The following is a 13,349-nucleotide window of genomic DNA, read 5'->3' on the forward strand; positions in this document are numbered from 1 at the left end:
TGTCAACATGAGATCAGGAGGCTAAGCAAGCGTGCATTCAAAGTATACAGAATGGTCATTTCTATGTGCATTTTACTAGTCCCCTTCCCTGCTATATATTCAGAGGAAGGTGCGAAATTTAAAAAGCTGAATCATTTCACTCCACTTTCTTGCACTACCTGCTGTTCTTGGAGGTGTTCTAAAGGAGCTGTATTTGGCATTTTCAGTTTCTCTTCAAAAGGAACCCCCGACCACCAGGTGATCCTCTGGAGAGACAATGCAATGAACTTGGAAAAGGCACATTTAATATTCAACTGGAGCTCGAGTCAGGGTTTTAGCCCCTTTAGAAGAGCTCATAATCAATCAATGCTGCAGATTAGAGAAGCCAAATTTAAAGAAAAGAATTGTTGATTTTGAATTATAAACTACAATATATTTAGTACAAACTCAAAAGATTATGCCAGGAAGCCTTGAACGGTTTCTTTTAATTGTTTCAATTTCTATCAGAGGTATAGATGTGGACAAATTGAGGAATGACATTGTTCTGCTTTATTTGACAGATCACTCATGGATTGGATTTATGGGGGTTGGCTTCCAATGTTTCCAGATATTTGATACCCTTAATTAATGTGAAATAGCAGCCTCACTGAGCAAAGAAGAGGTGGGAACTATTCACTTACCTGAAGTGATAAAGTAATAAGGTGAATCCCCATGTATACCCACGATCCCCGGCCCGATTGAGTCTGCGAGTATGTTTATGACGGAAAACACTCCACTGATGATCCCGAAAGCAAGACCAGACACTGGAAAAGAAAAGAAAATGTTACCTTACAAATGAGTAATCAGATAGAATAATTATAAGAACGTGAACTGCTATACGCAAAAGAGAGCCCTTGGTTATTTTACTAGCCTTGACCCAAGGGTAAGGGCTCAACATGGTCACTAAAGTCTTTTAAAAAAGATTGTGCTATCTTCTGCACTCTTAGTCCTTCAACGGTTTTAGTCACACCGATGGAATGGCAAAGCAACATACCTGTTGGGCAGGTGTCAAAGTTTAAGAGAACTCAGCATAGAAGCTTGAGTGTGGTCTTCTTCCTGCCCCATACTCTGCCCCTAAGCTTTCAGCATTCTCCACTGTGAAAATGTAGTGCGGCCTGGACACAGATGAGAGGATAAATGGAGTATTGCATGATCGAATGAGCTAGTAAACTAAAAATCCATTTGTTACCAGGGTAAGGAAAGTTGAATAACTAACCTGTAGGTGTAGTTATTCAGTAATACATTAAGGCCATTTTCCACGTTCAGGACTCCTTCTTTTAACCTGCTCTCCTCTGCTGTGCAATCATAGTGACTTTACTTAATGTAAAACCTGATCAGACTTGGCGGACCTAACCAAGAACAAAGCTCCACTCTCAGGAAAGTCAGGGCAGTTAAAAGCGAAAATAACAATGTTAATGGTGGACTATGATCAACGTTAATAACAACATTAAGAGCGTGCGCTAGACTCCAGTAACAACCCGGGGGACAATGCAGCCAATACTCTGGCCGTCTAGTCCGTCCAACCTCTGTATTGAAAGGTATATACTGCATGAGTGGATCTATGACCTATGTATCTAGTAAATGTGGCACTGACTTTGTTGACACTGTACTATAAAAAACTGAAAAATAAAGTTTAAAGAGAAAAAAGGACACCCAATTTTCATGAAGCAGTGGATCATTTATTGATTCACAATTTTGTTAATAGAGCATAAGGCAATGAATATGTGGCAGTCAGATAATGAGCTTGTACCAGTTATTTGTCTTTTTTCAGGACTAGCTCCAACACTTGCACCCACAGCTAAGCAGGGACAACAAACGTGTAGTCTATTTCATTTGGCTGGCTACCTTACAAATTTCTAAGAGGGGCATTTTGGACGTACTGTCCAAACTTGCTTGCGTCTCAAGGGAGTACACGGCCACTCAACATTGGTCTTTTGACTTACTTCTTGATATATTTTGTGCAGACTACCAGCTATGTGACTATGCTGGATAGGTTTAGAGCTTGACTCCCCCTTTGCTGTTCTGGAGGCTACAAATAGTAGGAAGGAATGAAGGCATCATTCACGTCAATGCAGCAGCTGATTGCTCTGATAGTCCAAACAGTGCAGTGTTCACAGTGCAGTGTTCTTTTCCCTGACATTTTTGGGTAACTGAAGAGCGCATGTGAGGAGACAGTCGATTCAGTGCGATTACAAAACCACCTTTCCTATGGAATTTAGTGCATGGATGAACCTCTTTCTCTCTCACCTTGCTATAGTTATAGCTACCCAAGGGTCATCTTCTAGTTCAAGAATATACTACTGGTTGTTCCTTGGGCTCCAAGTTAGCAGGAGACAGGCTTTCTGACACAATGTTTCTCTCCAAGACTGCTTCAAGTTGTCTTAATGCGGGATTTGCTCTAATGGAGTCGTCTTTATTAGATTCTGATAATCAAGCACGGTGATCTTCTTTTCTAAAACATTCCAGCTAAACAGATTCTGACTCAGCAATGCTGAAAAGTAGAGGGTGCAAAATGCAACAGGTCTGGAAACATCATGAATCACACTTGCGGCCACATTCGCACGCGGACACAGAACTAATCAAGTGCCTGCAGATAGAATCTATTCCTTTTACTGAAACATGTACTGTTGATAGAATCCGCATTAAGCTGGGTTTGTATGCCTAATCTTGTCGGATTATAATGTGCATATTTTCTCTGCACTTATTTTACAGTAAAAACAAATTCTGTTGTATTAAAAGAAGCCTAATTTAACCAATATGATGTTCTTTTGCATTGACAAGACACATTACAGCACAGATCTGAGCTTGACCACTGTAGGTAGTGTCCTTAGCAGCAGCACTCTTGTAATGCGGCACCGGAATTATATTTTTCTAGCTTTCTGGAGCAGAATTACTTTCTTCTTATTTTATTTGTACATCCCCTGCTGACTTTGGATTACAGCACCCTACGGAGCCCCCCCGCGCCTTGATACCCTCACAGGTGAGTAGCTGTGCTATACAAACCCCCTGATTGATTGATGGATTGATTGAACAGCACTAGGCTGGCTTGTATAGACAAGATTTTCTTGCTATAAACTTCTGTGTGCAAGTTTATATGTGGGTGTAAACTACCAGTGCAGTTGACCAACAATAGCGCTATTGCGTGGCTTTGTGCTAGGCTTATTTTGTCACACTAGAGACAGTCAAACAAGAGTTAATAGGCAAGCATTTATGAGAATAAACAAACAAGCATTGGCGAAAAAATAAGCAAATGTTGGTTTCTCTCCAAAAAGCACACATTGCCTTAGTAGCCCCTGGAACTTAAGTGAACTACTTATCCAGATGTGATTTTTGTGAAAGGACAGAATGCGGTCACTCACAGTGAAGTTAGTCAATGACTAAAGTGGGATAATAGATTGCACCTTGCGTTATGTAATGTCGTGGTGGGCAGAAGAAAAACGTGGATGACAAAAGCAAACCAAGTATATTATAAATTTAATATTAGTAAAATCAACAGGCCATGGCCATTGCCAGAACTAAAAAGGGGCGCAGAAGGAGTTGGAGTTCTTAAAGGGACAGGGCTCTTTTCACTCTTTTACATTAGAAGTCTACCTAGTTACATTTTTCTTCACCTTTCCACATTTCTAACCTGCCTTAGCACTTCCCACTAGTATATATGCCATGAGCTTTGCCACCTGATATCATTAAAACACACCTTCGTGCTCCAGACAATCAATGATCACTACTGTTGATTTACTCACTCACCATAGGCCATCTGCTGAATGGAGATTGGAGACCTTCCATCTTCGCTGATGGTAGCCAAACCTTCATCTGCTTTTCTAGTGGGTAAATACAAAAAATAACCATCATGTTCAAGTGGTGTACCTTTTTTAAAAAAAGTTTTGTGACAAAGCAATTACATTTTCAGATCTCTAGATATTAAATTGGTTATTGCCAAGAATTTACAACCACTCATTCTTTAAGGCACAAAACAAAAATGACATGAGCACAGTGACCAACGGTGGCTTAGAACAGCTATAAGCTATCACTTTACAGACTAATACAACTTTTTTGGCTTCTCAGCAACCTCAGATAAGTTTCTTTTGATCCTCCTATAAGCTTTGTATGTGTACGTTAAAAACCACTTCAGATAAGATTGTGTTTCTGCCCTAATGTTTATTGATGCCATCAATGCATTTCCAGAAGTTTTTGTGCTATTTAACCTGGTACAGTTGATGCATCTGCCTGCACAACTGCAGTTCAAGTAGGTCTACTCAGCCCAAAGTCTTCATGCCAAAAGTGGAGTGTGTATGCTGAAAGCTCTTTAGAGTGTTTTGAGAGAAAGGGTTTTGTTCCAGGACACTGCTAAAGTTCCTATCTCCTCTTCTGCGGGTTTGAGCCCTCATGCCAATACAATGTGCTGGAAATTCTGGTAAAATGTAACAGTAGCGCTCTAGGTCGCTGTGCAATCCACCATTTTTGGATACACACGTTGAACTACACAGGGAAGTCACAGTGATCATATTTCCGAGCAGTTTCTTACACTGGCAGGCTAAAGAAAAAACAGCCTGCAGATGCAGAAAGTGGCAGCTGCCCACCAGTAGAGCTAAAATTCACACAACAGATCCAGCTGCATGGTGATCAGCTCCAGCATTCCCATTAGAGTCATTTAGTCTGGAGCGTCTGTCACAATCTTCTCATCCTCCTCTTTGTAGCCGAGAACCTGCCCTGCAGCATGTGTGAAAGGCATCCCAAGATCAATAGGAGTGTAATTTATTATTACGAATTAGAACATTGGTATGTTGAGAGCTCCACTGAAGACATTCGAGTGGCTCCAGGATTATAATGGCCGGGATAACCCTTCTGCTCCAAAATTCCAATGTTCTTCTTTCTGTTTCTCCCTTTTCAATTTAGAACATCCTACCCTTAATGTGTGAAATGGTCTACTAGCTGTATATCCCTTTTGCCTCGGGCTACACCTGTTGTTAAAGGCCCTCTCCCTCGTTATATGCCCTCACCTGTAGGTTGAGCCTAAAACACAGGTTCAGGGACTTTAACAACCGGTATAGCCTCTGCAGTGGGCTATAAGGCTACATTCCATTTTGTGGATTCTACTGTAGAGGCTCTATCTGATGTTTTGAGACCATTTGCTTCACTGCCCCAAGTGCCTTTGGTATGTGTTGTTATAGTCTTGTAGCCCAGTGCCAAGGGCTATACCGGTTGTTAAACCCCCTGGACCCAAGTTGCAGCTTGGACCTTGTTGGACCTAAAGACCTTTGGTAGCTTGGCTCAGGTGATAAGGCTTCTTCATTCCGGAGTATTATGTCGTGCTTGCATTCCACTCAACACACCACTCCAGCGTACCACCACTAAAAACAACACTACACCAAGGAATTTAGAGAAATTAGAAAAGCTTTAATCTTCTCTTTTATCATTCTTTTCCTTTCCTTTCAAATGGCCCTAATTAGCTTTTATCCGCTTCACATTAGGGTCTAAACATTTCTTCGTGACCAGATTGGCATTGGATAGACATTTTAAATCTGTTACGAAATCAAGCATGCCACCTGATGATCAATCACAGTACTGCCAATTCAATAGTGCTTTGGATAGAGACATTAAATATAGCACTACCTATAGCGATTTCATAGCGCCTTAAATAGAGTGTCTAAACATAGCACTTCACATAGCGATTTCCTACCACTTTAATAGAGTCTTTAGACATAGCGGTTTACTTGGCAATCACATAGTACTTTGAGTAGAGTCATTAAATATAGCGCTTCACTTATGCTTTTCATCAAGGGGACCAAGCGCTGAGCATTGAACTGGCTACCTCCGTAGGGGACTCATGTTGACTGGGGAGGCAGTTATTTCCACTCTGGGGGCCAACGTTGTAGTATTACACTGGCACAAATTCACTGGGCCATGGTTCGACCGCTTCCCCCACTCCGGGGTAGTTGCAGGGCCAAGCAGGCCCGACGATCGGATTTCCCCGGGGGAGGGGCGTGCACTGGGCTTCTCCCAGGCCTCCCGCCCTCCTCCCCAGGGTTTACCTCAGACTTCGGCCTCACCTGCCCCTGCGAAGATCCTCCGTCAGGCGTGCAGGTTTCCCGGCGATGTCCGGGTCGGTCACACCTCTCGAGGCTCCGCACTGATGACGCACCACAGCCAGGGCGCACCCGCAGCCGCCAATGACAGTGCGGCCTGCGGGGCGCGGCCCAGTCAGCGAGTGGTGAAGCTGCGGGGGTGGCGCTTGACAGTCCGCCCTGTCAGATGACAGATGACAGGAGACACCGGCTTCAGGCCTACGCGGCCTCGATTAGTCTGCTCAGCCTAACAAGGCCCTCCCTGAACTCTAGCGGCCTCCTCAGCCCTGGGGGCCACGCAATCTCAGATGTGACGTCAGCGACAGGGCCCCGGGCTTCTCCGCGGGCCCCAGCAATAGCAGGGACAATCTTTCTGGCCCCCAGGCCACAGTGGTGAGTTCTTTCAGGATCTCCTCAATGGGGGGTGTAGAAATTAAGGCCAGGCCTACAGTTTGAGGGGTGGTGAATAGTTTGACACCCAGCGCACCCTACTCTCACAGGATCGCCTCAGCTAAGCAAAGTCAGGGAAATGGGGGATAAGGTCGGTGAAGGTCACTCTCTCACTCAGTTCTCTTCAGGGGTCCTGACTAGGCGGGAAACACAGACGGTTAACGTGATCCCAGAGTTAGAGGTTGAAGGCAAGGCTAGGTCACGAGGTAGGGGGTAGTATCAACTGTGGGGGGAGAAAAAGCAGGCCCTAAGAACAGTCAGTTCTCCCCCCCCCTCCAGCACACCTACCTCCCCACTCAGGTGCCTTGCTCCTGACCACCTCACTTCACACCTTCTACCCCACCTAAAATGGCCGACGCAACTCACCTCTATATATAGCCTGGGCCCTGACTGTCCAGAGTGGTCCAGAAGGTTCTGGAACTCCTCATGCCAGCCTATGGCCCAGGGTCTGAGGTGACAGTTTTAGGCCACCATTTTGTGGAAGAGCTCTCTCACTATCTCCATTTTAGGGAAGCACCTAGCGCCACACCATCAATTACTGATAATGGGGTGCCCAGAGCCTCTAAGTCAACACCAAAAAAAACTAGTGGACAGAAAAATGAGAGGGTAAAGGAAGAAAAAATGAGGAGGGGACAGCCAGAAGACTGGCAGGTCTAACACGCGTCCCCCCCAGCTGAAAGTGGGGAGAGCTACCCAATCCCTTGGGAGTTCTCTTCACTAAGGCGGAAATACCTGGAGAGTCCGTCAGCATTGGCGTGGTCCACTCCTGGCTGATGTTCCACCCTAAAGTCCATTCCCTGTAGGGAGATGGACCACCTCAACAACTTAGGATTCTCACCCCTCATTTGCATCAGCCACCTGAGGGGTCGGTGGTCGGTCTGAACCAGGAAGTGCGAGCCAAACAGGTATGGCCGCAACTTCTTCAGAGCCCACACCACCGCAAAAGCCTCCCTCTCAATCGCACTCCACCTCTGTTCACAGGGGAGTAGTCTCCTAGATAGGAAAACCACAGGTTGGTCCAGACCCTCTTCATTGAGCTGCGACAGCACTGCCCCGATGCCATGCTCCGACGCATCCGTTTGGACGATGAATTCTTTGGAGAAGTCAGGGGCCCTGAGGACAGGCGCCGCACACATTGCTTGTTTCAGGGTGTCAAAGGCTCGTTGACACACCTCGGTCCAGATTACCCGTCGAGGGTGCTTCTTTTATGTAAGCTCAGTCAAGGGAGCCACAATAGTACCATACCCCTTGACGAAGCGTCGGTAGTAACCGGTGAGGCCCAGAAAGGCTCGGACCTCCGTCTGAGTCTTGGGGGTGTTCCCAGGCCATGATGGTTTCGATCTTAGCCTGGAGGGGTTGCACCTTGCCCCGACCCACCAAGTGACCAAGGTACACTACCGACCCCTGCCCGATCTTGCATTTGCTAGCCTTAATCGTCAGACCCGCCTGCTGCAGGGCCTGAAGGACAGCCTGAAGGGGACACAAATGGTCCTCCCAGCTGCTGCTGAAGACGGCGATGTCATCCAGGTAAGCAGCCGAGAAATCCTCCATCCTCGATTAGTCTGCTCGGCCTAACAAGGCCCTCCCTGAACTCTAGCGGCCTCCTCAGCCCTGGGGGCCACGCAAACTCAGCTGTGACGTCAGCGACAGGGCCCCGGGCTTCTCCGCGGGCCCCAGCAATAGCAGGGACAATCTTTCTGGCCCCCAGGCCACAGTGGTGAGTTCTTTCAGGATCTCCTCAATGGGGGGTGTAGAAATTAAGGCCAGGCCTACAGTTTGAGGGGTGGTGAATGGTTTGACACCCAGCGCACCCTACTCTCACAGGGTCGCCTCAGCTAAGCAAAGTCAGGGAAATGGTGGATAAGGTCGGTGAAGGTCACTCTATAACTCCGTTCTCTTCAGGGGTCCTGACTAGGCGGGAAACACAGACGGTTAATGTGATCCCAGAGTTAGAGGTTGAAGGCAAGGCTAGGTCACGAGGTAGGGGGTAGTATCAACTGTGGGGGGAGAAAAAGCAGGCCCTAAGAACAGTCAGTTCTCCCCCCCCTCCAGCGCACCTACCTCCCCACTCAGGTGCCTTGCTCCTGACAACCTCACTTCACACCTTCTACCCCACCTAAAATGGCCGACGCAACTCACCTCTATATATAGCCTGGGTCCTGACTGTCCAGAAGGTTCTGGAACTCCTCATGCCAGCCTATGGCCCAGGTTCTGAGGTGATAGTTTTAGGCCACCATTTTGTGGAAGAGCTCTCTCACTATCTCCATTTTAGGGAAGCACCTTGCGCCACACCATCAATTAGTGATAATGGGGTGCCCAGAGCCTCTAAGTCAACACCAAAAAAACTAGTGGACCGAAAAATGAGAGGGTAAAGGAAGAAAAAATGAGGAGGGGACAGCCAGAGGACTGGCAGGTCTAACAGACCTATAACAAGGAGGAGGGTGTTTAACAACCAGTATAGCCTGAGGCAGAATGTCTATGGGGCTATTTGAACATTTTTGCGACACTAACAGCAGATACTAGTTTACCAATGGGCCAATTTCTCATATATGCAACTATTACGCGGGCGTTTACTCTAGCATGGGGGGACATAACAAATGAGCCACCGACACATCAATTATTGCAATACCTGCATGTAATGGGGGAGGGGTCGCATGTAATACACTGGCTGGTGCAAGCCCTGCTCAGTCATGTATTGAAGCCGCTACAGAGGCTTCGCACACATTGGACTGAGGACAGAGGCTGTCCCTGGACTGATAAAGAAAGGGAACGAGTTTTAGCCAGTGCCACACATGTACTGCGTAATTCAAGATTCAAACTCATACAAACATACATAGGGCGTATCTTTCACCAGATAAGATTAACAAATATTTTAATATCAACACGTCTGAATGCCCAAGATGCCGCCTCCTAGGTGCTAACCTGCTACATATGCTGTGGTCTTGCCCTATGCTTCACACTTACTGGCGTGCGATATCGTAAACGCTTACTACCTGCACCAACATGGAGGTACATGCCAATTGGGAGGTCTGTATCCTGGGGTTCCATAACAGAAATAAGGCAAATAAAGCGAGCTTCAGATTGAGACTTAGGCCTTATAACAGCGAAACGACTTATAACTAAAAGATGGAAGCACAAGGATCCGCCAGAGGTATTACATTGGAAGAGGTCCCTAGAAGTATGGGCAGAGGCAGAGGGCACCACCCTACACAGGGAAGAAATGGCAGGGTTGAGGAAATATCCCATTGCGCTCCGATGCCCCACCGCAGACACCTCCCGCAGAGCAGGTGGGGCCTAGCACCTGATGTGTCACCTGAAAGTGGAGGATGTGCTGCAACTGTATGCTATCGCAACCACAGTGGTTGGATCAGACAAACCCTCGTATTCCTTAAAAATGCTACACGGAAGCAGACGTAACCCTAGCGACCACACACCCGCATAGGCAATAGAAGTGGCAGCCCACGCTCAATAACGGCACACTAGTCTGGACATGGCAACACCTAAAAAGACACACCGGGTATTGGGTACATATTCCCTCAGCATGTTGACATCTCTTGTTTGCTTTGGTTTATTATTGGTTGTTAAGGATTTGTTTGAAATGTTATAAAAAAAGATATCTAATGAACAGATGCGACATTATATATATATATATATATATATATATATATATATATATATATATATATATATGGATCTGTTTATTCAAGACATGTTCTAAGGTAGAGTTAAGATCCAAAACAAATAACATTCTCCTATAAGTATTGCTATCTTTTTATTTTTCTTTATTTTTCTTGCCTCTATCGCACTGTGGATTGCTGTTGAGAACAGGTATACCAAACATTTTTCTCCTGGCTCCCGATTGGAGATGACAGAATGTGCGGGCCCTAAGCGCCCAAGACGAATAACAACTGCTTGAGCATTCATATACTGTAGGCACAAACGACACCAGGATTATGTAAAGGAAATACGCTGATTTCTCTGCACAGTGCCATAGAATAGGAGATGTTATAATGAAGGCAATGCTTATTGATGCTTGACAATAGCTGTACCATACCAGATAAAAATGTAATAATAAAGATATTCCAAAAAAAATGGGGCTATTTGAACATTCCACCCACCAAGGGTAGAATGTTCTAAATTAAAAAGGAAAAAAAAATTAGGACAAACTTTGGAATGTTGGAGCTCCGGGCTTCTACCAGCCATTATAAGCTGAGAGCTACTCCATTGTCTTTAATGGAGCTCTCAACATTTCAATGTTCTAATTCCGGTTATGACAGCCAGAGATAAAACTAATCTTATGCAAGAGCACTAAATGAGGAGCAGCTAACCAGCTACATTCTTGTTTAATGTTACAAAGCTGTCGGTGCAGGCGATCTCGGCTACACTGGGAAGGTGCAGGAACAGTTTGAAGATATTACATAGCCGAAATCAAACCCTGATAATCCGGCAGGGAATGGGCTTGAAAACTATGAAGCCCTTTACAAAACCTTAATGGCAGGATGGTCTCCTCTCACTCAAGACAAATACATGTCTGATAGCACTACAGATGTGGATGTGTTCAAGAAATGCCTGTCTGGCCAGAACTTAGAAGCATATAGAAAAGCACAATCAAGAATTAGACGGCGCAATGGGCTACAACATAAAACAGTCTCACCTGAAGAAAAGGAGGTTTCTCCTGCTGAGGCTGGATAGGTTGCGTGTAATGACTCTGGTAGCTCAGCCGCATGATCAGTAATTTACATTATTGACTGCTGCCACAGGAAATAAGATGTATAGAAAGCTTGATTCTGACAGCCAGGGGATCTCAGCAGACCTGCAGGTCTCACTCTAAAACTGGTATTGCAGGGCAGGTTCAATTCTCTTCATCCTACAATATTGAACTAAACACTCCTGTACACTAAAGCAGCAGTATATATATTCTGTAGGGCTACAAAAATCAACTGATAAAGAGCTCTGGAACTGCCTACGGGTAATGTGTCCTTTGGGTTGTGTGAAGAAAGAGTGACAGCCACACCTAATGTCACCCAAAAACATGATTGACAACCTAGCCTCATGTGACGCGGGACCAGCGGAGGGCTGTCTTTTGTTTGGAAACCCATTTGTGAAAAGGTTGTGAAAAGTTTGTTAATACCTTCATGGCCCTGGACAAAGCACGTGTCAGTGAAGGTGCTCGGCAAGTTCTTCGCGCAACGGCCAGACCAGGGCGATGGTGCAATGCTAGCAATTTCCTTCATCAAGGCCCTCAAAGGTAGCGCAGAAAGTACACCAAGACACACAAGCATCACTTCGGTTCTTTTTGCAATCCAGGACCAGAGTTATCACAGAGCCAACAGCGTCTGTGAGCCAAATAGCTCTGGAATTCATTCACAATTTCAATATACTTAACACTGATTGAAAAGAACTTATAAAGTAGACAAATAGGTCAGCTAAATGCACTTTTAAAGGGTTTCATTTCAAACTAAATTCTAGTAAAGCACCATGGTGAACAGCTCAGAATAAGCCTACCCTTGCTTTCAGTCTCAATAGAATGTAAAATGTTCTAGCCTTCACATAAGAAAGGTTTCATCATATTAAAGCCATACAGTCATGGATAGACACCCCCCCTTCACTATTGCGGTTTTAATTATCCACTGTTTTTTTAATAAAGGTTTTTCCTTTGTTGTAGGATATAATTTCCTGCTTATGGTAATTATGCTATGTTTTGTATTCCAGTTGTATTTAAACTCCTGATGAGCTGAGAATTTGTTCTTTTATATGCTTAACAAAAGCAAGAATATAGCTAAAAGTAATGTTTTTTCTCTTTGGCTACTTAGTGCAAATACAGAGGTGGGCATTTCAGTGAAGAAAAAAGATTTAGGGCCAGATGTGCAAATGCCTTTTTGCCGCTGCAAAGGGTACAATTTGCAAAATCGGACCATTTGTGACTGCAAAATTGACGTTTTGTATGTAACCAAGGCAAATTGCAATTCGGTTACACATTACCGAATCGCCATTTGGGTTTGTGCCTACATACCAAATCGTTATTTGGAAGGAGCTTCTTTAGGGCGTCCGTTCCAAGTAACGATTCCGAATGGGACTTTGCAACCGAAATCTGGTTTCAAGACATTACTACTTTACAGACTACTGAAAAATAATGGTAACCTGTTCGGAAACGGGGAGGTGGGTCCCTAAAGGAACACCTTCCCCTTTCTAAATGTTGACAAACTTTTTCAAGAGTAGGCAGTGGACTAATGGCCACTGAATACACTAAAAATACGTTTGGGAGTTAATTTTTTTTGTGCACTGTGAGAAAGTGGCTCTGTATATACTGTCCCCTAATAGGTACAGGGTGTACAGAGTCCACAGTCCCCCAGAGGCTGATAGAGGTCAAAGTTAGGTATGACCTTACTCTCAAAAGTGGTAGCTTGGTCGAGCAGTAAGGCAGTACCAGAGGACAGTGTAAAGCATTTATTGTACACACTCAGTCAGCAAATGGTTTCACACACTCAATAACTGTACTCTAGGCCAATGGTTTATATATATAAAATATATGCTTGTTTTATTTTTAGAACCACAAAGGGGGTAAAAATATACTTTCTCAGAATGAGAGGTTGAATATAAATACTTTTGTCTTAAGCAATACATTTGTGTAAACAGTCACAGTTGGTTGCAATAAACAATCCTATTTCCTAAACATAACAATGCATTGAGCTCAATGTTAATTCAGGTTATTTGTAATAAATTACTTTTCAGATTACTTTTGGAATTCCAGGTCTGGCTCCTAGAACCAGCCTTGGGTCAGTATTCAGAATCAAGTGATGAAAGTCGACTTAATAACTG

General features: G+C 44.7%; 1 protein-coding gene across 1 annotated transcript in view; it reads right to left on the reverse strand.

Moving 5' to 3' along the window:
- The window catches only part of APH1A (aph-1A gamma-secretase subunit), a 74,183-nt gene that overhangs the window by 23,861 nt on the left and 36,973 nt on the right, over nucleotides 1-13,349 (reverse strand). Inside the window, exons 3-4 of the mRNA XM_085639764.1 lie at nucleotides 3,763-3,836; nucleotides 660-782 (exon numbers count right to left, since the gene is read on the reverse strand). Coding sequence (XP_085495890.1) covers nucleotides 660-782; nucleotides 3,763-3,836 — 197 coding nt within the window. The remainder of the gene's footprint in view (nucleotides 1-659; nucleotides 783-3,762; nucleotides 3,837-13,349) is intronic.

The sequence above is a fragment of the Triturus cristatus genome, chromosome 12, assembly GCF_964204655.1.
Source record: "Triturus cristatus chromosome 12, aTriCri1.1, whole genome shotgun sequence".
Lineage (NCBI taxonomy): Eukaryota > Metazoa > Chordata > Amphibia > Caudata > Salamandridae > Triturus > Triturus cristatus.